The 25,988-nt window shown below is 45.1% G+C and overlaps 1 protein-coding gene across 1 annotated transcript in view; it reads left to right on the forward strand.

Moving 5' to 3' along the window:
- Nucleotides 1-25,988, forward strand: part of LOC133552100 (excitatory amino acid transporter 5-like) — a 100,016-nt gene that overhangs the window by 45,124 nt on the left and 28,904 nt on the right. Inside the window, exons 3-7 of the mRNA XM_061899430.1 lie at nt 4,945-5,160; nt 17,256-17,298; nt 19,148-19,379; nt 19,453-19,552; nt 19,620-19,853. Of these exons, the coding sequence (XP_061755414.1) occupies nt 4,945-5,160; nt 17,256-17,298; nt 19,148-19,379; nt 19,453-19,552; nt 19,620-19,853 (825 nt within the window). The remainder of the gene's footprint in view (nt 1-4,944; nt 5,161-17,255; nt 17,299-19,147; nt 19,380-19,452; nt 19,553-19,619; nt 19,854-25,988) is intronic.

Consider the following 25,988-nt stretch of genomic DNA (forward strand, 5'->3'; position numbering starts at 1 on the left):
CATTTAGCTTAAAGGGACAATGGAGTTCCCTTATTGCAGAGCTGAGCTTTTCAATCTGGCCCAACAACGTTATGATATGCAGAGATGTTTTCAAATGACCCTAAGTCATGAACTATACAAAGTATTTCAATATATGATGTACTAGTTACTATGGAGATATATGTATAGACCAAGGAGCCGGTCATTGACTTTGGGAGGTCGAGGCCACGGTCACAACCTATTGTGATCGAGGGAGTTGAGGTACAGACCGTGGACTCATTCAAGTACCTCGGGGTTTGGGTGGACAATAAGCTGGACTGGACTGTTAACCACCAGTACAAGAAAGGACAGAGCAGGCTGCACTTCCTCAGGAGACTGCAGTCCTTCAACATTTGTAGAAAACTCCTGTGGTTTCCAGTGTTCTGTTCTACATGGTAGTGTGCTGGGGTGGGGGGCAGTACATCTAAGAAGGACAGCTCCAGACTTGATCAGGCGGGCCGGTTCTACAATGGGAATGAAACTGGACTCACTGGTGACGGTGGCAGAGAAGAGGACTGTGGACCAACTAGTGAGCATCCTGGATGATGCCAGTCACCCTCTGCATAGTGTTATCAGTAGCCAGAGGAGCCTGTTCAGTTCTAGACTGCTTCATCCCAAGTGCTGGACTAATAGACTCAAGAACTCCTTTGTCCCACACGCCATTAGACTGTACAACTCCTCTCTGGGACGGGGGTACGGGGGGGTACTAGGATGACAGGGGATGCAAAACAATAACAGTGCAATACGTTTTCATAACATGGTCACTACTGCCTACTTTGTCTTGTTATAGTCTTATTTTACTGTTATATTGTTATTCCCATTGTTTTTATTCTTTTTGTAACATTTCTCTATTTTGTTTCCTTTTAAAGCCCCATTATTTACTTGTTACTCTTTTTTAAATTGATCTCAACTCTGTACACTGCTGCTGGAATTTTAATTTTCCTGAAGGAACTCTCCTGAAGGAATCAATAAAGTACTATCTATCTATCTATCTATGGTGTATCGTGATATGGCCTAAAAATATCGACATATTAATAAAAGTCTATATCCACCGTATAGTTTTTTTCTTTGACTGTATTTTTAAACCAGGGACACGATGAGGACGCTGGTGCCTAATTTCCATCCTTCGTCCCTGCGGCAATTAGTCCTTAAGAACAGGACAGCGCCAGACCCCAGGACATCAAGGCCTATCCTCGTTATTTTACCAAACAGGAGATTCTTCAGAAGAAAGCCAATACGTGTTATCCATCCATCCATCTTCTTCCGCTTATCCGAGGTCGGGTCGTGGGGGCAACAGCCTAAGCAGGGAAACCCAGACTTCCCTCTCCCCAGCCACTTCGTCTAGCTCTTCCCGGGGGATCCCGAGGCGTTCCCAGGCCAGCCGGGAGACATAGTCTTCCCAACGTGTCCTGGGTCTTCCTACCGGTTGGACGTGCCCTAAACACCTCCCTAGGGAGGCGTTCGGGTGGCATCCTGACCAGATGCCCAAACCACCTCATCTGGCTCCTCTCCATGTGAAGGAGCAGCGGCTTTACTTTGAGTTCCTCCCGGATGGAAGAGCTTCTCACCCTATCTCTAAGGGAGAGACCCAAACTCATTTGGGCCGCTTGTACCCGTGATCTTATCCTTTCGGTCATGACCCAAAGCTCATGACCATAGGTGAGGATGGGAACGTAGATCGACCGGTAAATTGAGAGCTTTGCCTTCCGGCTCAGCTCCTTCTTCAACACAACGGATCGGTACAACGTCCGCATTACTGAAGACGCCGCACCGATCCGCCTGTCGATCTCATGATCCACTCTTCCCCCACTCGTGAACAAGACTCCTAGGTACTTGAACTCCTCCACTTGGGGCAGGGTCTCCTCCCCAACCCGGGGATGGCACTCCACCCTTTTCCGGGCGAGAACCATGGACTCGGACGAATACGAATACGTGTTATATCCCGGGTAAACTTAAATGCTCCGTCGGATCCTCTTTTTTTCCAAGGGTACAGTCTTCTGAAGCTTACCGAGCGCAACGGATTCCGCAGTGCTTGTATTACGTGTAACGTAGTGCACGGATTCAATTACAGACCCTGCCAGATCATTCCAGTGACCGCTCCTTCTCATAGACCGAAGACGAGAAGTTAACCTTTATCAAACGTCATTTAAAGTGTTCAAGCTTTAGTATAGACTCTAGAGCAGTGGTTCTTTATCTTGTTGGAGGTACCAAACCCCACCATTTTGTCATGATCTGTGATCTGGATTATGTTTTACTTCCTGTTTGCGCCCCCCTTTGTTGTTTCGTTACCATGCCGGCTTATGATTTTCACCTGCCTCTGATGTTTGGACCGCGCACCCGTTTCTAATCAAGACCCTTATTTAAGCCTGTCTTTGCCAGTCAGTCGGCCTGGCGTCATTGCTTGTTTTCATGCGATACCACAGTTCGTGTTGCTCGATTCATGCCGTGTCCACGTGAGTCTTGTTTATTTCATGCCACAGTTTTGTGTTTGCTCGAAGTCATAGTTTGTTTGTTTCATGCCACAGTTTTGTGTTTGTTCCACGCCATAGTTTGTTCGTTTACCTCATGCCCTGCCAAGATTTATCGATGTTCCTACCTTCAAGCCTTGTCCGAAATAGTCCATTTGCATCCCGGGAGAAAAAACCTCGCAGTAAGCTGCGACCCTTCCGTCATGACGGAACGATCATAAGTCGGCATGGCAACCAAACAAAACAAGGGAGCGCAAACAGGAAGAGTCCAAAAACTAACAAAAGATAAACATAATCCAGACCACAGATCATGACCAATTTAGAGTTATTTGGACACTAGGGGAACATATTCTAAGTAATAAAGACTTAATTTAGAGTTATGTGGTTAGGGTTAGGATTATAATAAGGCCTTAATAATGACTAGTTAAGATCAATCAATCAATCAATGTTTACTTATATAGCCCTAAATCACTAGTGTCTCAAAGGGCTGCACAAACCACTACGGCATCCTCAGTAGGCCCACATAAGGGCAAGGAAAACTCACACCCAGTGGGACGTCGGTGACAATGATGACTAAGAACCTTGGAGAGGACGAAAGCAAGGGATGTCGAGCGGGTCTAACATGATACTGTGAAAGTTCAATCCATACTGGATCCAACACAGCCGCGAGAGTCCAGTCCAAAGCGGATCCAACACAGCAGCGAGAGTCCCGTTCACAGCGGAGCCAGCAGGAAACCATCCCAAGCGGAGGCGGATCAGCAGCGCAGATACACAGGCAAGCAGTACATGGCCACCGGATCGGACCGGACCGGACCCCCTCCACAAGGGAGAGTGGGACATAGGAGAAAAAAGAAAAGAAACGGCAGATCAACTGGTCTAAAAAGGGAGTCTATTTAAAGGCTAGAGTATACAAAAATGTTACTATTTTGCAACTAGTTAATGGTGAATATGTTCCCCATACTAAAATTTAACCTTGTTTTTTTTTACTGGTGCACAAAATGAACCGTGCATGAACATCAGCTTGTTCAAAAAAACAAAACCAAGACAGTGCATGAACTCACAACAAATGACACACCTGCTAATCAGTCAGCTGTTGCCGTAGCCGTAATACGCCGATAGGGAGAAGATTGTATTTACACGATGAGTCGGGTCTGTTTTGACGTCCGCCGAACCCCTGAGGCCGACTCACCGAACCCCTAGGGTTCGATCGAACCCAGGTTAAGAACCACTGCTCTAGAGGTCCAGTGATCTGGAATGAGATTGATAGCCTTATAAAATCAGCTCTCACTGAATCAGTTCGCAGTCGAGTGTTCAGCGGCTGGAATGAGGATCAGCATCTCCAAGTCTGAGGTCCTGGTTCTCAGCAGTAAACCGATGGCTTTTACAGTCCAGGTAGAGAACGAGACTCTGTCCCAGATGGAGGAGTTCAAGTATCTCGGGGTCCTGTTCACGAGTGAGGGGAAGATGGAGAAGGAAATCAGCCGGAGAATCGGAGCAGCTGGCGCCGTATTGCAGTCTCTCTGCCGCACTGTTGTGACGAAACGAGAGCTGAGCCAGAAGGCAAAGCTCTCGGTCTACTCTCACCTATGGTCATGAAATGTGGGTCATGACCGAAAGAGTAAGATCGCGGATACAAGCGGCCGAAATGAGTTTTCTCAGAAGGGTGGCTGGCACCTCCCTTAGAGATAGGGTGAGAAGTTCAGTCACTCAAAAGAGACTCGGAGTAGAGCCGCTGCTCCTTCGCTTGGAAAGGAGCCAGTTTAGGTGGTTCGGGCATCTCGTGCGGATGCCTCACTAGGGAGGTCCTCGTTGCACGTCCCACTGAGAAGAGACCCCACGGCAGGCCAAGGACCAGATGGGGGGATTAAATCTCCTCTCTGGCCTGGGAACGCTTTGGGATCCCCCAGGAGGAAGGTACTAATGTTGCTCTGGAGAGGGAAGTCTGGGGGTCTCTGCTGAAGCTGTTGTCCCAGCGACCCGATTCCGGATAAGCGGTTGAAGATGGATGGATAGGGGGGTGCTGGAGCCTATCTCAGCTGCATTCGGGCAGAAGGCGGGGTCCTTCTTTATAAATGTCAACCTGTTGGTAGGTTGGTATCAATCCATCAATCAATGTTTATTCATAAAGACTTAAATCACAAGTGTCTCAGAGGGCTGCACAAGCCACAACAACATCTTCGGTTCAGATACCACATGGTATGGAATTGTAAAAGGGTATTGGGTCGGTAGATTTCAGATTTTTATCCAGGGTTGAATAAATAATCTTCTTCTACTCACCCCACTGCTGATTCACTGTGAAGCTGTTGTTGCCCCCTGCAAGGTGGCACGAGTACTGCATGCATGATCAGCCCAAATTTTATCAAGCCTATTTGGAAAATGTGTGGCCGGCCGGATGTGCCGCCAATTGTTCTAATTGTGTCCTTACTTTTCTCTCTTTCTTCATCTTTGCATATTTCAGTTTGATGTCGGGTCTGGCGGCTCTGGATGCCAAATGCTCCAGCCGCCTGGGCATCATGACCATCTCCTACTACCTCTGGACCACCTTCGTGGCTGTGGTCGTGGGCATCGTCATGGTGTACATCATCCACCCCGGTGGAGCTGCTCAGAAGGAGGACTCCGATGAGAGCAAGAAGCCAATGACCAGCTCTGCCGACGCGCTGCTGGATCTCATTCGGTGAGAAAGTTTTCCCACGTTCAGTGTCTGGTAGCTTAGCGCCTGACCCCACAGAAACCCTAAAGTTAGCCTTTTATCCCCACGCACACAACCTTTTTGGTGGTCTGAAACGAGAGTTTTCAAGGACAGCCTTCAGAGTGGGAAGGTCTGAAAACTCCGGCATTGTCGTTTTCATGGGGAGAAGGGAACCGCCAGAGTACCCGAGAATTCGACGTCACTGCCTCTTTCCACAACAGCTTTTTCTAGGATTTTCGAAATAAAGGGAGGGTGGGACACTGGTAGTTTACCAGCAGGTCCGAATTGAGGTGAGATGTTTTGAGCAGTTGATGAATAACAGCTTTTTTTTATATGTACCAGAGGAAAGTGACTAGAGTTTATCTAATGTTATTTCTTTAAAAACAGAGATTATTTTGGAGGGCAATATCTGTGGTAAGTACATTCATAACAATAGAACCTAGTTGGCGCAGGGACCATCAATAAATCAATGTTTATTTGTAAAACCCTAAATCACAAGTGTCTCAAAGGGCTGCACGAGCCACAACGACAACCTCGGATTAGATCCCACAAAAGGGCAAGGAAAAACTCACAACCCAGTGGGATGTCAATGTGAATGACTATGAGAAAACCCTTGGAGAGGACCACAGATGTGGGTGACACCCCCCCCCCCCTCCCCCTCCCCTCCTCACACACACTCTAGGGGAGACCGGACGCAATGGAGTTCGAGTGGGTCTAGCATAATATAGTGAAAGTTCAGTCCATAGTGGCCCTTCGATGAGATGGCGACTTGTCCGGGGTGTACACTGCCTTCCGCTCGAATGCAACTGAGATAGGCTCCAACGACCCCCTGCGACAAGTAGTAGAAAATGGATGGATGGACAGTCCATAGTGGATCTAACATAATAGTGAGAGTCCAGTCCTTAGTGGATCTAACATAAAAGTGAGAGTCCAGTCCTTAGTGGATCTAACATAAAAGTGAGAGTCCAGTCCACAGTGGTTCTAACATAATAGTGAGAGTCCAGTCCATAGTGGATCTAACACAAGAGTGTGAGAGTCCAGTCCATAGTGGATCTAACATAATAGTGTGAGAGTCCAGTCCATAGTGGATCTAACATAATAGTGAGAGTCCAGTCCTTAGTGGATCTAACATAAAAGTGAGAGTCCAGTCCACAGTGGTTCTAACATAATAGTGAGAGTCCAGTCCATAGTGGATCTAACATAATAGTGAGAGTCCAGTCCATAGTGGATCTAACATAATAGTGAGAGTCCAGTCCATAGTGGATCTAACTTGATAGTGAGAGTCCAGTCCATAGTGGATCTAACATAATAGTGAGAGTCCAGTCCATAGTGGATCTAACATAATAGTGAGAGTCCAGTCCATAGTGGCTTTAACATAATAGTGAGAGTCTAGTCCATAGTGGATCTAACATAATAGTGAGAGTCCAGTCCTTAGTGGATCTAACATAAAAGTGAGAGTCCAGTCCACAGTGGTTCTAACATAATAGTGAGAGTCCAGTCCATAGTGGGGCCATCCCGAGCGGAGACGGGTCAGCAGCGGGGAGATGTCCCCAAACCGATGCACAGGCGAGCGGTCCATCCCGGGTCCCGACTCTGGACAGCCAGCATGGCCGGAAACCAACATTGAATGACCGTGACCTTCGATCCCTTAGACAAGTGGTCCCCAACCACGCCAAGGCTAGATTGGTACCGGGCCGCAGAATAATTATTTTTTTTTTTTAACTAAATCAACATAAAAAAACACAAGACACCCTTACAATTACTGCACCAACCCAAAAAACCTCCCTTTTTCATGACAAGGAAAAAATAAAGAAAGAAAGAACCCCCCCGGACAAATTATCAAGCGTTGATCGGTCCGCAGCTACAAAAAAGTTGGGGACCACTGCATTAAATGGCACAGTATCGAAAACCGACATCAATCTCTAAAGGATATCACCAAATACAGTTAGTCACTACATCTGTAAGTGCATGTTAAAGCTCTACTATGCAAAGTAAAAGCCATTTATCAACAACACCCAGAAACGCCGCCGGCTTCTCTGGGCCCGAGATCATCTAAGATGGACTGATGCAAAGTGGAAAAGTGTTCTGTGGTCTGACCAGTCCACTTTCAAATTGTTTTTTGGAAATATTCGACATTGTGTCATCCGGACCAAAGGGGAAGCGAACCATCCAGACTGTTATCGACGCAAAGTTGAAAAGCCAGCATGTGTGATGGTATGGGGGTGCATGGGTAACTTACACATCTGTGAAGGCACCATTAATGCTGAAAGGTACATACAGGTTTTGGAACAACATATGTTGTCATCCAAGCAACGTTATCATGGACGCCCCTGCTTATTTCAGCAAGACAATGCCAAGCAGGTGTTACAACAGCGTGGCTTTGCAAAATAAGAGTGCGGGTACTTTCCTGGCCCGCCTGCAGTCCAGACATGTCTCCCATCAAAAATATGTGGCGCATTATGAAGCGTAAAATAGGACAGCGGAGACCCCGGACTGTTGAAGGACTGAAGCTCTACATAAAACAAGAATGGGAAAGAATTCCACTTTCAAAGCATCGACAATTAGTTTCCTCAGTTCCCAAACGTTTATTGAGTGTTGTTAAAAGAAAAGGTGATGTAACACAGTGGTGAACATGCCCTTTCCCAACTACTTTGGCACGTGTTGCAGCCATGAAATTTTAAGTTAATTCCAACATCCTCACACTCCACTCACCCTGGACATTCGAACATGTTTCTCGGTTCCGAAAATTTTTACCCAGAATTACCAGGAATTTCCCTCACCCCCATTGACTTTAAATGGGAAATATACAATCTACTGCCTACCCCACATTTTTTATCCGATTTGAACCGTTCCGAAATCCGCACACTCCACTCACCCTGGACATTCAAGCATATTTCCTGGTTCTGAAAATTATTACCCGGAATTACCAGGAATTTCCCTCACCCCCATTGACTTTAAATGGGAAATATACAATCTACTGCCTATCCCACATTTTTTAATCCAATTTGAACTGTTCCAACATCCACTCACCTTGGACATTCAAGCATATTTCGCGGTTCCGAAAATTTTTACCCAGAATTACCAGGAATTTCCCTCACCCCCATTGACTTTAAATGGGAAATATACAATCTACTCCCTACCCCACATTTTTTATCCGATTAGAATTGTTCCGACATCCTCACACTCCACTCACCCTGGACATTCAAGCATATTTCCCGGTTCTGAAAATTATTACCCGGAATTACCAGGAATTTCCCTCACCCCCATTGACTTTAAATGGAAAATATAGAATCTACTGCCTATTCCACACTTTTTTATCCGATATAAACCGTTTCGACAACCACACACTCCACTCACTCTGGACATTCAAGCATATTTCACGGTTCCGAAAATTGTGACCCGGACTTACCAGGAATTTCCCTCACCCCCATTGACTTTAAATGGGAAATATACAATCTACTGCCTACCCCACATTTTTTTTAATCCGATTTGAACTGTTCCGACATCCGCACACTCCACTCACCCTGGACATTCAAGCATATTTCGCGGTTCCGAAAATTTTTACCCAGAATTACCAGGAATTTCCCTCACCCCCATTGACTTTAAATGGGAAATATACAATCTACTGCCTATCCCACATTTTTTATCCGATTTGAACCGTTCCGACATCCGCACACTCCCCTCACCAGGGAAAATTCATTCAAGCATATTTCCTGGTTCTGAAAATTATTACCCGGAATTACCAGGAATTTCCCTCACCCCCATTGACTTTAAATGGGAAATATACAATCTAGTGCCTACCCCACATTTTTTTATCCGATTTGAACTGTTCCAACAACCACACACTCCACTCACCCTGGACATTCAAGCATGTTTCCCGGTTCTGAAAATTATTACCCGGAATTACCAGGAATTTCCCTCACCCCCATTGACTTTAAATGGGAAATATACAATCTACTGCCTATCCCACAGTTCTTAACCGATTTGAACCGTTCCGACATCCTCACACTCCACTCACCCTGGACATTCAAGCATATTTCCTGGTTCTGAAAATTGTGACCCGGAATTACCAGGAATTTCCCTCACCCCCATTGACTTTAAATGGGAAATATACAATCTACTGCCTATTCCACACTTTTTTATCCAATTTGAACCGTTCCGACAACCTTACACTCCATTCACCCTGGACATTCAAGCATATTTCGCGGTTCCGAAAATGTTTACCCAGAATTACCAGGAATTTCCCTCACCCCCATTGACTTTAAATGGGAAATATACAATCTACTGCCTGTCCCACATTTCTCATCCGATTTGAACCATTCTAACATCCACTCACCCTGGACATTCAAGAATATTTCCCGGTTCCGAAAATTGTGACCCGGAATTACCAGGAATTTCCCTCACCCCCATTGACTTTAAAAGGGAAATATACAATCTACTCCCTATTCCACATTTCTCATCCGATTTGAACGATTCTAACATCCACTCACCTTGGACATTAAAGCATATTTCCCGGTTCCGAAAATTGTTATCCAGAATTACCAGGAATTTCCCTCACCCCCATTGACTTTAAATGGGAAATATACAATCTACTGCCTACCCCACAGTTCTTAACCGATTTGAACCGTTCCGACATCCTCACACTCCACTCACCCTGGACATTCAAGCATATTTCCTGGTTCTGAAAATTATTACCCGGAATTACCAGGAATTTCCCTCACCCCCATTGACTTTAAATGGGAAATATACAATCTACTGCCTACCCCACATTTTTTATCCGATTTGAACTGTTCCAACATCCACTCACCCTGGACATTCAAGCATATTTCGCGGTTCCGAAAATTGTTACCCGGAATTACCAGGAATTTCCCTCACCCCCATTGACTTTAAATGGGGAATAAACAATCTACTGCCTATTCCACACTTTTTTATCCGATATAGTTTATGAGTTTGAACATCAAATATTGTCTTTGAAGTGCATTCAGTTGAATATGGGTTGAAAATGATTTGCAAATCGTTGTATTCCGTTTATATTTACATCAGCGGACACATTATCGCCAATCGTCTCTCAGTGTGGTCCCTGAGTCAAAAAGGGTTCCCTCGTGTTTGTGCAGAGGCAGTGCACCTATTGGTGGTTGTGGCCCCGAAACGACTGCATTCAGTGTTTAAGCCAAGGGCCGGCCCTCGTGTCTCGACTAATTGACCTGCAGCACAGCTCTCAAGGCGTATTTTGGGAAGGTTAGCAGGTTACCAGGAAGGGGGAGGGTGTACTAAGTCCAGCATGGTGCAGATGGACTACCGAGAGTACCGCCCAAATCTGCGGAGCACTTTCCAGACCTGTCAGTCTGTGTTCAAAAAGCGACTTCTGTCAGTCGCCACCTCGAGGGACGCAGTCGCATGGACGGTCGCTCTGGGCGCCGTCTCGTGCGGCGACTGCTCGGCGAAGGAGGAAAATCCCTCGAGATGTTGGGTGCCAGCGGGTCAACGTGCTAAGCTAATTAGAGCTGCTCAAGACCGGCGGGGGGGAGGGGGGTGTTTGAGGTCAGCTCAGGGACATCAATCACCACACTGAGTGGGTCAGTGTGACAGCGGGTCAGTGGGCTGAAAACTGCGGGAAAGCCCCGTTCGCCGCACTTTCCCTGACACATGAAACGTGAGCAATTTGCACTTTCCACTTTAATCAGCAGACGGCAATATAGTGCTGAATATCTTGTGGCAATTCCAGTTGTCACACACACAAGGTGTGGTGAAATTAAATTTCATTCAACCCATGCCCTTGTTCACCCCCTGGGATGTGAGGGGAGCAGTGAGCAGCAGCGGTGGCCCGCGCCCGGGAATCATTTTGGTGATTTAACCCCCAATTCCAACCCTTTGACGCTAAGGGTCCCATTTTTATACCGTTCAATCATCCATCCATCCATCCATCCATCATCTTCCGCTTATCCGAGGTCGGGTCGCGGGGGCAGCAGCCTAAGCAGGGAAGCCCAGACTTCCCTATCTCCAGCCACTTCGTCTAGCTCTTCCCGGGGGATCCCGAGGCGTTCCCAGGCCAGCCGGGAGACATAGTCTTCCCAACGTGTCCTGGGTCTTCCCCGTGGCCTCCTACCAGCTGGACGTGCCCTAAACACCTCCCTAGGGAGGCGTTCGGGTGGCACCGTTCAATCAATCAAAGTTTATTTATATAGCCCTGAATCACAAGTGTCTCAAAGGGCTGCACAAGCCACAACGACATCCTCGGTTCAGAGCCCACATAAGGGGCAAGGAAAAACTCACAACCCAGTGGGATGTCAATGTGAATGACTATGAATAACCCTGGGGAGGACCGCTAGACCGGATGCAATGGATGTCAAGTGGGTCTAGCTTAATATTAGGAAAGTCCAGTCCTTAGTGGATCTAACATAGTAGCGAGAGTCCAGTCCATAGTGGGGCCGGCAGGAGACCATCCCAAGCGGAGATGTCCCCAACCCATGCACAGGCGAGCGGTCCACTTCTGAACAGCCAGCACTTCATTCATGGCCACCGGACATGTCCCCCATTCCACAAGGGAGAGGGGGGCACAGTAGAAAAGAAAAGAAGCGGCAGATCAACTGGTCTAAAAAGGGGGTCTATTTAAAGGCTAGAGTATACAGATGAGTTTTAAGGTGAGACTTAAATGCTTCTACTGAGGTGGCATCTCGAACTGTTACCGGGAGGGCATTCCAGAGTCTTGGAGCCCCAATAGAAAACGCTCTATAGCCCGCAGACTTTGTGTGGGCTCTGGGAATCACTAATAAGCCGGAGTTCTTTGAACGCAGATTTCTTGCCGGGACATACAATCCGCAAGATAGGACGGAGCTTGACCGTGTAGTATTTTATACGTAAGTAGTAAAACCCTAAAGGCACATCTTAAGTGCACAGGAAGCCAGTACAAGCGTAGTATGATCAAGCTTTCGCAATGTATAGTCTTTGGTATGACTCGGCCGGGGTTTGAACTCACAACCTCAGGGCGGACACTCTAACGTCAAGGCACTGAAAAATTATTACCGTATTTCTTTGAATATAGTATGCGCCTGACTAGAATTACTGCCGTTTCGCAAAATAATTAGCCCATGCTTAGCATTACCGCCAGCTCAGGATAAACCCCGGGTCAAACTCGTTTTGCAAAATATTATTTTTATTAGCGCATGTCTACAATCTCCGCCGGGTCAAACTCGTTTCGCCAAATAATTAGCATATGCCTAAAATTTCCACCGGGTCAAACTCGTCACGTCACAAGTGACACTTCACCTGTCATCATTTTCAAAATTTGAAATCGCATAAAGGGTAGAAGATTAAGAGCTATTCAGTAGGATTTACGGTCCAAGCTGTTGAATATGCTAAAAAGAACAGTAAGCAACTATGTTTTATCAATATACCGTAGCTGCGTGTGTCAAATATTAGTCATTAAATGACTCCCGCCTCCTGGTGGTAGAGGGCGCTAGTGATCCTTCCTGCGACAACTCGGCTGCAGAAGAAGTGACAACAAGCAGCGATCGTTTATTTTTTCCTCTCGCTTGCACTTTTAACACGGGGGATTACATATCTAAAATAAAAAAGTGTTCTAAACTGGGCTTTCAATCGAAGAAGAAAGTAATAAAGGGTGATCTCCATCGAGGGAGAGACTTTTAAAACTGAAGAAAGATAAGGAAGACTTCTATGAACAAGTTATCGATGCTTTTGATCAGAAGGAGCTGCGCATGGACTTCATTTATAAGTAAAGGTAAGACCATAATAACGTTTTTTTTATTAAATGTGCTTTTTATGATGGTATCCTTACATCACACTCAAATTTATAAGCGTAGGCCTAAATTTACCGCATGAGGTTTTAAATTAATCAGCGCCCCGGCGGCAATCCAAGGAAATACGGCAACCCACCAATGTTTAAAAATGCTAAACGTTTCACCGAAATAAGTCGCGTTGAACGGCAAAAATCAACTCATGAGCGGAGCCTGGAAAGTCGGACTTTGTGCCGATTATGTCGGCGGGCTGACGTTCGCAGGCTGTCAGCGTGTGTGCGTTTGTTGTAGAAGAGCACAGCTGGGCTTTGGGTTTATCTCACAAAGCTTCTTTAAAGCCCTCACCTATCATGCAGCCACGCTATATCGGTAGTGCGCCCGTGGTTGGGGTGTGCACGTCAGCGTCTGCGATAAGCACGCCTAATGAGCTCGGCGAGCGCCGATACGAGGATTCTTAGGATTCTCGGTTTGGATGCAAAATTGGCCGACGCATAGGCCGGGGATTGACTTGCCGATCACCGCACGTTGGACCCCTCGTCAACACGGAGTGCGGCCGTCGACTGCAGCTGTCGGACGTAAAGACGGGCTTGAGCAACCTGTCGATAAGGAATTACAGTAATCCAGCCTCAAGGTCACTAAAGCGCGGACCAGTTTTTCAGCATCAGAGAGAAGCAGGAAATGTTGAAAGAGACCCTTGATGATTCTAATCTACATTTAACACACTTCTTTGTGGTCTGGATCAGTTGTTCTTAACCACAGGGCCCCCTTTGAGGGACGGCAAAAAATATCCGTTTCTCGCTACTCAGTTGTAATACACTTTTCCACCACTTGTGGCAGTAATGACAATATCAAACAAACAGAAGAAATCTGGCGCTAAAGTCATGTATACGTGTATTTAAGCACAAAAATTAGAACCAAAGGTGGTAAGGCTGTATTTGCGTTTGCACTTGAATTCCATTGGCAGGTTTACCACAGCAACATCATAGTATTTATTTTGAATTTAGTTCAAATGTGTTTATTTTTGCCCTGCGTAAATATATGCAAAGAAAATTCTCATCCTTTTTCATGAGGCCCTTCTTTTCAGTTAATTGCAATCCCGGTAGGAATCGCGCCAAACCGCGTGAGTGGAACTGAAATGTTTGAATGTCCAGGGTGAGTGGAGTGTGCGGGTGTTGGAACGGTTCAAATCGGATAAAAAATGTGGGGTAGGCAGTAGATTGTATATTTCCCATTTAAAGTCAATGGGGGTGAGGGAAATTCCTGGTAATTCTGGGTAACAATTTTCGGAACCGAGAAACATGCTTGAATGTCTAGGGTGAGTGGAGTGTGCGGAACGGTTCAAATCGGATAAAAAAGTGTGGAATAGGCAGTAGATTGTATATTTCCCATTTAAAGTCAATGGGGGTGAGGGAAATTCCTGGTAAATCCGGGTAACAATTTTCGGAACCGAGAAACATGCTTGAATGTCCAGGGTGAGTGGAGTGTGTGGTTGTTGGAACAGTTCATATCGGATAAAAAAGTGTGGGGTAGGCAGTAGATTGTATATTTCCCATTTAAAGTCAATGGGGGTGAGGGAAATTCCTGGTAAATCCGGGTAACAATTTTCAGTACCGAGAAACATGTTTGAATGTCCAGGGTGAGTGGAGTGTGAGGATGTCGGAACGGTTTATATCGGATAAGAAAGTGTGGAATAGGCAGTAGATAGTATATTTCCCATTTAAAGTCAATGGGGGTGAGGGAAATTCCTGGTAATTCTGGTAACAATTTTCGGAACCGAGAAACATGCTTGAAAGTCCAAGGTGAGTGGATGTCGGAACAGTTCAAATCGGATGAGAAATGTGGGATAGGGGAGTAGATTGTGTATCTCCCACTTAAATTCAATGGGGTGAGGGAAATTCCTGGTAATTACGTGTAACAATTTTCAGTACCGAGAAACATGCTTGAATGTCCAGGGTGAGTGGATGTTGGAACGGTTCAAATCGGATGAGAAATGTGGGATAGGCAGTAGATTGTATATTTCCCATTTAAAGTCAATGGGGGTGAGGGAAATTCCTGGTAATTGCGGGTCAAAATTTTTGGAACCGAGAAACCTGTTTGAATGTCCAGAGTGAGTGGAGAATGAGGATGTTGGAACGGTTCAAAACGGATGAGAAATGTGGGATAGGCAGTAGATTGTATATTTCCTTTTTAAAGTCAATGTGGGTGAGGGAAATTGCTGGTAATTACGGGTAATAACTTTCGGAACCGGGAAACCTGTTTGAATGTCCAAGGTGAGTGGATGTTGGAATGGTTCAAATCGGATGAGAAATGTGGGAAAGGCAGTAGATTGTATATTTCCCATTTAAATTCAATGGGGGTGAGGGAAATTCCTGGTAATTACGGGTAACAATTTTCAGAACCAAGAAACATGCTTGAATTTCTAGGGTGAGTGGAGTGTGCGGATGTTGGAACAGTTCAAATCGGATAAGAAATGTGGGATAGGCAGTAGATTGTATAATTTCCCATTTAAAGTCAATGGGGTGAGGGAAATTCCTGGTAATTACGGGTAATAATTTTCGGAACCGGGAAACCTGTTTGAATGTCCAAGGTGAGTGGATGTTGGAATGGTTCAAATCGGATGAGAAATGTGGGAAAGGCAGTAGATTGTATATTTCCCATTTAAATTCAATGGGGGTGAGGGAAATTCCTGGTAATTACGGGTAACAATTTTCAGAACCAAGAAACATGCCTGAATTTCTAGGGTGAGTGGAGTGTGCGGATGTTGGAACAGTTCAAATCGGATAAGAAATGTGGGATAGGCAGTAGATTGTATAATTTCCCATTTAAAGTCAATGGGGTGAGGGAAATTCCTGGTAATTACGGGTAATAATTTTCGGAACCGGGAAACCTGTTTGAATGTCCAAGGTGAGTGGATGTTGGAATAGTTCAAATCGGATGAGAAATGTGGGATAGGCAGTAGATTGTATAATTTCCCATTTAAAGTCAATGGGGGTGAGGGAAATTCCTGGTAATTCTGGGTAACAATTTTCGGAACCGAGAAACACGCTTGAATGTCCAGGGTGAGTGGACTTAAATGCTTCTACTGAGGTAGCATCTCGAACTGTTACCGGGAGGGCATTCCAGAGTACTGGAGCCCGAACGGAAAACGCTCTATAGCCCGCAGACTTTTTTTGGGCTCTAGGAATCACTAATAAGCCGGAGTCTTTTGAAGGCAGATTTCTTGCCGGGACATATGGTACAATACAATCGGCAAGATAGGATGGAGCTAGACCGTGTAGTATTTTATACGTAAGTAGTAAAACCTTAAAGTCACATCTTAAGTGCACAGGAAGCCAGTGCAGGTGAGCCAGTATAGGTATATATGTATGTATATAAAGGTATATACAGTATAGGTATATATGTATGTATATATGTATATAAAGGTATATACAGTATAGGTATATATGTATGTATATATGTATATAAAGGTATATACAGTATAGGTATATATGTATGTATATATGTATATAAAGGTATATACAGCACAGGCGTAATGTGATCAAACTTTCTTGTTCTTGTCAAAAGTCTAGCAGCCGCATTTTGTACCAACTGTAATCTTTTAATGCTAGACCCGAAAATAATACGTTACAGTAATCGAGACGAGGCGTAACAAACGCATGGATAATGATCTCGGCGTCTTTAGTGGACAAAATGGAGCAAATTTTAGCGATATTACGGAGATGAAAGAAGGCCGTTTCAGTAACGCTTTTAATGTGTGACTCAAAGGAGAGAGTTGGGTGGAAGATAATACCCAGATTCTTTACCGAGTCGCCTTGTTTAATCGTTTGGTTGTCAAATGTTAAAGTTGTATTATTAAATAGAGGTCGGTGTCTAGCAGGACCGATAATCAGCATTTCCGTTTTTTTGGCGTTAAGTTGCAAAAAATTAGCGGACATCCATTGTTTAATTTCATTAAGACACGCCTCCAGCTGACTACAGTCCGGCGTGTTGGTCAGCTTTAGGGGCATGTAGAGTTGGGTGTCATCAGCATAGTCGATATCCTGCGACACTCAAAGCAGATATCCAAAATGTACTATGACTATTATTCAATCTGTGTTCCAGGAAGAACTCTGCATGTTTGTTTTTTTAAGGGACTGACTCACAAAAGCACCAGACCTTTTTCCTCGTTTGGTTTTTTCTAGTATATTTGTCTCTCGAGCCAATTTCCGAGACGCATCTTTACAGGGAATCGCACCGGCTCTGTGGACTGTTGCTGTCCCGTGTCTCGGCGCTCACTGTGATCATGTCAAAGATCTTCATTGGACTATTTTCACTTTTCTTTTTCAGGAACATGTTCCCTGCAAACCTGGTTCAAGCCACCTTTCAGCAGGTAAGCACAACCGTCGCATACTTTTTGAGGAGAAGAAACGGTACTTTTGCATTGAGTTTCATTCCGATCCTTATGTTATTTATATCGTAATTAACGATAAAAGCTTGCAAAGACCTTTTCTTACGTCAGCCACCCTGCTTGTGAATTATATCATCATCATATTATACTTCCGGCAGACTTGACTGTTTGACCGATCCAAAGTACAACATAGAATTCACAGTGCAGCTACAGGTAGCTGAAACAGGTCGGTATTTTTTAAATATGTGATAAAATAGAGACCTACTTACCTCTTTAAAGGCCTACGGAAATGAGATGTTCTTATTTAAACGGGGATAGCAGCTCCTTTCTATGTGTCATACTTGATCATTTCGCCATATTTTTGCTGAAAGGATTTAGTAGAGAACATCGACGAGAAAGATCGCAACTTTTGGTCGCTGATAAAAAAAGCCTTGCCTGTACCGCAAGTGCGCGTGACGTCACGGGTTGTGGAGCTCCTCACATCTGAACGTTGTTTCCCCATTAATTGGAGCGAGGTTGAAAGATTCGTGGATGAGGAAAGTGAGAGTGAAGGACTAGAAAAAAAAAAAAAGAAAAACACAGGGCAGTGGGAGCCATTCAGATGTTATTAGACACGTTTACTAGGATCATTCTGGAAAATCCCTTATCTGCTTATTGTGTTACTAGTGTTTTAGTGAGATTATACTGTCGTACCTGATAGTCGGAGGGGTGTCTCTAAGGGAAGCCACGTTTCTCGACCGGGCAGAGCTTTTTATCCTCCCTCCTCCACGGTGGAAGCATCCCACACTCGGGGGTGGCCGGTCGGAGGAGGCAAGAGAGTCCACAGTTGCCTTTTCGACAGGTGCACGAGGAACGACGCGAGCTCCGCTCATGTCTACGGTGTATCGGCTTGGGGACATCTCTGCGCTGCTGATCCGCCTCCGCTTGGGATGGTTTCCTGCTGGCTCCGCTGTGAACGGGACTCTCGCTGCTGTCTTGGATCCGCTTTGGACCGGACTCTTGCGACTGTGTTGGATCCAGTATGGATTGAACTTTCACAGTATCATGTTAGACCCGCTCGACATCCATTGCTTTCCTCCTCTCCAAGGTTCTCATAGTCATCATTGTCACCGACGTCCCACTGGGTGTGAGTTTTCCTTGCCCTTATGTGGGCCTACTGAGGATGTCATAGTGGTTTGTGCAGCCCTTTGAGACACTAATGATTTAGGGCTATATAAGTAAACATTGATTGGTGGTTGATTGATTGATATTACCATTGATATTATTGGGACGGTATAGCTCGGTTGGTAGAGCGGCCGTGCCAGCAACTTGAGGGTTGCAGGTTCGATCCCAGCTTGCACCATCCTAGTCACTGCCGTGGTGTCCTTGGGCAAGACACTTTACCCACCTGCTCCCAGTGCCACCCACACTGGTTTAAATGTAACTTCGATATTTGGCGAAACGAGTTCGACCCGGGGGAAATTCGATATATGCGCTAATAAAAATAATATTTTGCGAAACGAGTTTGACCGGGCAGTAATTCTAGACAGGTGCATACTATATACCCGGCGTCAATTCAAAGAAATACGGTAAGCATGATTTAATGTACCTTACATTTTATTTGATAATTGTACGTCATGGAGTTGCATACAATAATAAGTCACCTAGGTGCCCTACGTTATTTTTTAGGTATTACTGTTTTTCTATATTGTTTATTTCTTACTGTTTTCGCAACAAAAGCTCCTTGAATCCTTGAATCAGATCACGGATGATCTAATTCCAGGTGATGATCTGATCTCTGCTCGTTACTTCTTACGAGTACTAAGAGCCTGTTCTGCTTTTCGGTTTCAAGTATCGCACCCAACGAGTTCCAGAGTACATCCCCAAGCCGACAGTAGCCCAGCTCCTGGACGAGACGACCACTCGGCGGGTGTACATCTACGGTATCCAGGATGACAACGGAACCGACATCCAGAACTTTTCCCTTGATCTCACGCCGCCGCCGGACGTCATCATGAAAACGTCGCCCGGTACGAGCGAGGGCATGAACGTGCTGGGGATCGTCATTTTCTCGGCCACCATGGGTAAGAGGCTCTCGTGTGGGATTCTAAAAAGAAACAAAACGGGTGGGTTCCGCGCTGAACGCCTTTCTTCCAGGGATCATGCTGGGCAGGATGGGGCCCAACGGAAGCGCACTGGTGAACTTCTGCCAGAGTGTGAATGAAGCGGTCCTGAAGATTGTTGCCATTGTCATCTGGTAAGAACCATGACAATCATCCGTAATCAGTAGCTCAGTTCTAACATGTTTGCTGTCCCCTTCTCAGGTATTTCCCCTTCGGGATTGTCTTCCTGGTGGCCGGGAAGATCTTGGAGATGGACGATCCATCAGCGATGGGGAAGAAGTTGGGCTTTTATGCCATCACGGTGGTGATGGGTTTGGTACTGCATGGTCTGTTCATCCTCCCCGCCATGTACTTCTTCATCACCAAGAAGAGCCCCATTGTCTACATCAGAGGAATCCTGCAGGCCTTGCTTATTTCCTTGGCCACCTCCTCCAGGTAAATATGGACTACTCAAAGCACTTCGGAAATGTTCCCAATATACAGGACTGTCTCAGAAAATTGGAATATTGTGATAAAGTCCTTTTATTTTCTGTAATTGTGGCGGTCCGGTCCCTGGACGATCAGTGTCAGAGCTTGGTCCGCATTGCCGGCAGTAAGTCGGGCACGTTTCCAGTGAGGGTTGGATTCCGCCAAGGTTGCCCTTTGTCACCGGTTCTGTTCATAACTTTTATGGACGGAATTTCTAGGCGCAGTCAAGGCGTTGAGGGGTTCCGGTTTGGTGGCTTCAGGATTAGGTCTCTGCTTTTTGCAGATGATGTGGTTCTGATGACTTCATCTGGCCAGGATCTTCAGCTCTCACTGAGTGTGAAGCGACTGGGATGAGAATCAGCACCTCCAAATCCGAGTCCATGGTTCTCACCCGCAAAAGGGTGGAGTGCCATCTCCGGGTTGGGGAGGAGACCCTGCCCCAAGTGGAGGAGTTCAAGTACCTAGGAGTCTTGTTCACGAGTGAGGGAAGAGTGGATCGTGAGATCGACAGGCGGATCGGTGCGGCGTCTTCAGTAATGCGGACGCTGTATCGATCCGTTGTGGTGAAGGCAAAGCTCTCTATTTACCGGTCGATCTACGTTCCCATCCTCACCTATGGTCATGAGCTTTGGGTCATGACCGAAAGGATAAGATCACGGGTACAAGCGGCCGAAATGAGTTTCCTCCGCCTTAGAGATAGGGTGAGAAGCTCTGTCATCCGGGAGGAATTCAAAGTAAAGCCGCTGCTCCTCCACATGGAGAGGAGCCAGATGAGGTGGTTCGGGCATCTGGTCAGGATGCCCGAACCACGGTCCACGGTTCTTGCCCGGAATAGGGTGGAGTTGGGGGGGAGACCTTGTTCACGAGTGAGGGAAGAGTGGATCGTGAGATCGACAGGCGGATCGGTGCGGCGTCTTCAGTAATGCGGACGTTGTACCGATCCGTTGTGGTGAACAAAGCTCTCTATTTACCGGGCGATCTACGTTCTCATCCTCACCTATGGTCATGAGCTTTTGGTTACGACCGAAAGGACAAGACCACGGGTACAAGCGGCCCAAATGAGTTTCCTCCGGCGGGTGGCGGGGCTCTCCCTTAGAGATAGGGTGAGAAGCTCTGCCACCTGGGGGGAGCTCAAAGTAAAGCCGCTGGGTGGCATAGCCCGGTTGGTAGAGTGGCCGTGCCAGCAACTTGAGGGTTGCAGGTTCGATTCCTGCTTCCGCCATCCTAGTCACTGCCGTTGTGTCCTTGGGCAAGACACTTGACCCACCTGCTCCCAGTGCCACCCACACTGGTTTAAATGTAACTTAGATATTGGGTTTCACAATGTAAAGCGCTTTGAGTCACTAGAGAAAAGCGCTATATAAATATAATTCACTTCACTTCATTCACTGCTCCTCCACATCGAGAGGAGCCAGGGACGGCGTGGCGCAGTGGGAGAGTGGCCGTGCGCAACCCGAGGGTCCCTGGTTCAAATCCCACCTAGTACCAACCTCGTCACGTCCGTTGTGTCCTGAGCAAGACACTTCACCCTTGCTCCTGATGGGTGCTGGTTGGCGCCTTGCATGGCAGCTCCCTACATCAGTGTGTGAATGTGGAAGTAGTGTCAAAGCGCTTTGATTACCTTGAAGGTAGAAAAGCGCTATACAAGTACAACCCATTTATCATTTATTTATCATGAGGTGGTTCGGGCATCTGGTCAGGATGCCACCCGAACGCCTCCCTAAGGATGTGTTTCGGGCACGTCCGACCTGTAGGAGGCCACGGGGAAGACTTAGGACACGTTGGGAAGACTATGTCTCCCGGCTGGCCTGGGAACGCCTCGGTATTCCCCGGGAGGAGTTGGACAAAGTGGCTGGGGAGAGGGAAGTCTGGGCTTCCCTGCTTAGGCTGCTGCCCCCACGACCCGACCTCGGATAAGCGGAAGAGGATGGATGGATGGATGGATGGATTTTCTGTAATGCAACTAAAAACATGAACATGTCATACTTTCTGGATTCATTACACATCAACTGAAAAATTGCGGGCCTTTTATTATTTTAATATTGCTGATTATGGCATACAGCTTAAAAATCCTATCTCAAAAAATTTGAATATTACTGCCTTAATGCGGTGTGGCACTATTCAGTTTTATAAGCCTTGCTTGTTCCATATTCAGTGTTAAAGCAAATCAGAGTAGCAAATTTGAGTAATAATTAAAATTGTATTCATGCACTTTCTCTTGCTACTTCAAGGCTTGAATGTTTGATTCATTCTTTGTTGTTATTTTATTTCCAAATGTATTATCAGCCTGTGGAAAAAGTTTATTTTTATATTTACCTGAGAAGGCTGCAAATAAAAAAGAGGCATTAAATGTTTATTAGGATCCGCCAAGGACCCTATTGAAACTGGTGCGTTTTATTATTATTATTAGGGTCCGCCAGGCCCATTGCCAAAGGACTCCACAGGAGTCCTTTGGCAATGAGCCAAGGACCCTATTGAAACGGCTGTGTTTTATTATTATTCTTTATTATTAGGGTCCACCAGGCCCTTTGCAAAGGACTCCTGTGGAGTCCTTTGCAAAGGGCCAAGGACCCTATTGAAACTGGTGCGTTTTATTATTATTATTAGGGTCCGCCAGGCCCATTGCCAAAGGACTCCACAGGAGTCATTTGCAAAGGGCCAAGGACCCTATTGAAACTGGTGCGTTTTATTATTATTATTAGGGCCAAGGACCCTATTGAAACGGCTGTTTTATTATTATTCTTTATTATTAGGGTCCACCAGGCCCTTTGCAAAGGACTCCACAGGAGTCCTTTGGCAATGGGCCAAGGACCCTATTGAAACGGCTGTGTTTTATTATTATTCTTTATTATTAGGGTCCACCAGGCCCTTTGCAAAGGACTCCTGTGGAGTCCTTTGCAAAGGGCCAAGGACCCTATTGAAACTGGTGCGTTTTATTATTATTATTAGGGTCCGCCGGAGTCCTTTGCAAAGGGCCAAGGACCCTATTGAAACTGGTGCGTTTTATTATTATTATTAGGGTCCGCCAGGCCCGTTGCCAAAGGACTCCACAGGAGTCCTTTGCAAAGGGCCAAGGACCCTATTGAAACTGCTGTGTTTTATTATTATTCTTTATTAGGGCCCGCATGGCCCATTGCCAAAGGACCTATTGTTTTTCGTGCGTTTTATTATTCTTTATTTATTATTATTCCGACGCCTCTTTGAACTGTGATTTGACCCTCTGAACATGCTTCAAAACTCACCAAATTTCAAACACTCATCAGAACTGGCGAAAATTGCCATCTAATAAAAAAAAAAAAAAAACCCCAAAAATCAAAAATGCGCTCTAGCGCCCCCTAGGAAAAAAAAACAGAATGCTTGTAACTTCCGTTAGGAATGTCGTAGAGACATGAAACAAAAACCTCTATGTAGGTCTGACTTAGACCTAAATTTCCAATTAGAAACGTTTATAGCAAAAATCAACAGGAAGTTGCCAAAAACCCCTTCGAAGCAAAATTTGCCTAAAAAAATGCAATTTTTGCCTCTTTGCGCTGTAATTTGACCCCTTTAAAATGTTTCAAAACTCACCAAACTTGGCCCACACATGAGGACTGGCAAAAATTGCAATCTAGTCGAAAAACCAAATTGCGTTCTAGCGCAATTTTTGAATAAAACACAGAAAAAACTGCTCCTAGGAAGAAAACACAAACAAAACTGCTTGTGACTTCCGGTAGGAATGTCGGAGAGACATGAAACAAAAACTTCTATGTAGGTCTCACTTAGACCTACATTTTAATTATTGACATCCTTCAGCAAAAATCAACAGGAAGTTGGCAATCACCCCTTCAAAATAAAAGTTTTGTAAACACCCGTCACCTTTTTTCAAAAGTTATCTCTTAGCGCGTTTGTTGTTTCGGCTTCAAACTCGCACAGGGGAGAGATTGAACCCTTCTGATTAAAAGTAGAGAACAGAGTTTTGATTACTGCTCCGGTTTTGATTTTACGCGCCTTCAAAGAACCCCTGCGCAAAGTTACCTAAAAAATTTAATTTTTGCCTCTTTGAGCTATAATTTGACCCCTTTAAAATGCTTCTAAGGGCAAGTTAAAGCTCTACTATACAAAGCGAAAGCCATTTATCAACAACATCCAGAAACGCCGATATGTAATTTGACCCCCTTACCATGCTTTAAAACTCAACAAATTTTACACACACATCAGGACTGGTGAAAATTGCCATCTAATAAAAAACCAAACCCTAAAAATCAAAATTGCGCTCTAGCGCCCCCTAGGAAAAAACCCAGACAAAACTGCATATAACTTCTGTTAGAAATGTCGTACAGACATGAAATAAAAACCTCTATGTTGGTCTGACTTAGACCAGGGCTTGAGTAGCAGCAGCAGCAGCCAAAGGCGGACCCGACCAACGCTGCTTGCAGCTTTAATTTTAAATTATTATTATTAGGGCCCGCATGGCCCATTGCCAAAGGACCTATTGTTTTTCGTGCGTTTTATTATTCTTTATTTATTATTATTCCGACGCCTCTTTGAACTGTAATTTGACCCCCTGAACATGCTTCAAAACTCACCAAATTTCACACACTCATCAGAACTGGCGAAAATTGCCATCTAATAAAAAAACCAAACCCCAAAAATCAAAAATGCGCTCTAGCGCCCCCTAGGAAGAAACAAAAAACAGACTGCTTGTAACTTCCGCTAGCAATGTCGTAGAGACATGAAACAAAAACCTCTATGTAGGTCTGACTTAGACCTAAATTTCCAATTAGAAACGTCTATAGCAAAAATCAACAGGAAGTTGCCAAAAAACCCTTCGAAGCAAAATTTGCCTAAAAAAAATGCAATTTTTGCCTCTTTGCGCTGTAATTTGACCCCTTTAAAATGTTTCAAAACTCACCAAACTTGGCACACACATCAGGACTGGCAAAAATTGCAATCTAGTCGAAAAACCAAATTGCGCTCTAGCGTAATTTTTGAATAAAACACAGAAAAAACTGCTCCTAGGAAGAAAACACAAACAAAACTGCTTGTAACTTCCGATAGGAATGTCGGAAAGAAATGAAACAAAAACCTCCATGTAGGTCTCACTTAGACCTACATTTTAATGATCAACATCCTTCAGCAAAAATCAACAGGAAGTTAAAAATTACCCTTTCAAAATAAAAGTTTTGTAAACACCCGTCACCTTTTTTCAAAAGTTATCTCCTAGCGCGTTTGTTGTTTCAGCTTCAAACTCGCACAGAAGAGTGTTTGAAACCTTCTAATTAAAAGTTATCAAAAGAGTTTTGATTACTGCTCCGGTTTGGATTTTACGCGCCATCAAAAAAACCTGCGCAAATTTTCCTAAAAAATGTAATTTTTGCCTCTTTGAGCTGTAATTCGGCCCCCTTAAAATGCTTCAAGGTGCAAGTTAAAGCACTACTATGCAAAGCGAAAGCCATTTCTCAACAACATCCAGAAAAAACAATCTGTAATTTCACCCCCTTAACATGCTTCAAAACTCCCCAAATTTTACACACACATTAGGACTGGCGAAAATTGCCATCTAATAAAAAAACAAACCCTAAAAATCAAAATTGCACTCTAGCGCCCCCTAAGAAAAAACAGACAAAACTGCTTGTAACTTCTGTTAGAAATGTCGTAGAGACATGAAATAAAAACCTTTATGTTGGTCTGACTTAGACCAGGGCTTGAGTCTCGGCGGCAGCAGCCAAAGGCGGGCCCGACCAACGCTGCTTGCAGCTTCAATTATTATTGTTATTTTCAAACTCGATTTTGCATGTCACTATAAAGTTATATAAGCCTTGCTTGTTCAATATTTAATGCAAAACTTATTTGGGTCTCTACTAAAAGGTTAATTTGTTCAACCTTTGTCCAGTTGTACATTTTGGCCCACTCCGTGTTTGAGTTTGATACCCCTGCTTTATAGACTTAACAGGACTTTGTTGTGTAAAATTGGCTTTAAATATCATTTTTGCCAACGTCTGCCAGTTATTGGTGTGGCACACACTGATGAATGAATGATGAATGAATGATTGGTGGCGGCCACGCTTCCGTCAGTCTACCCCAGAGCAGCTGTGGCTACAGATGTAGCTTACCACCACAGGG

Source organism: Nerophis ophidion, linkage group LG04 (assembly GCF_033978795.1).
Source record: "Nerophis ophidion isolate RoL-2023_Sa linkage group LG04, RoL_Noph_v1.0, whole genome shotgun sequence".
Taxonomy (NCBI): domain Eukaryota; kingdom Metazoa; phylum Chordata; class Actinopteri; order Syngnathiformes; family Syngnathidae; genus Nerophis; species Nerophis ophidion.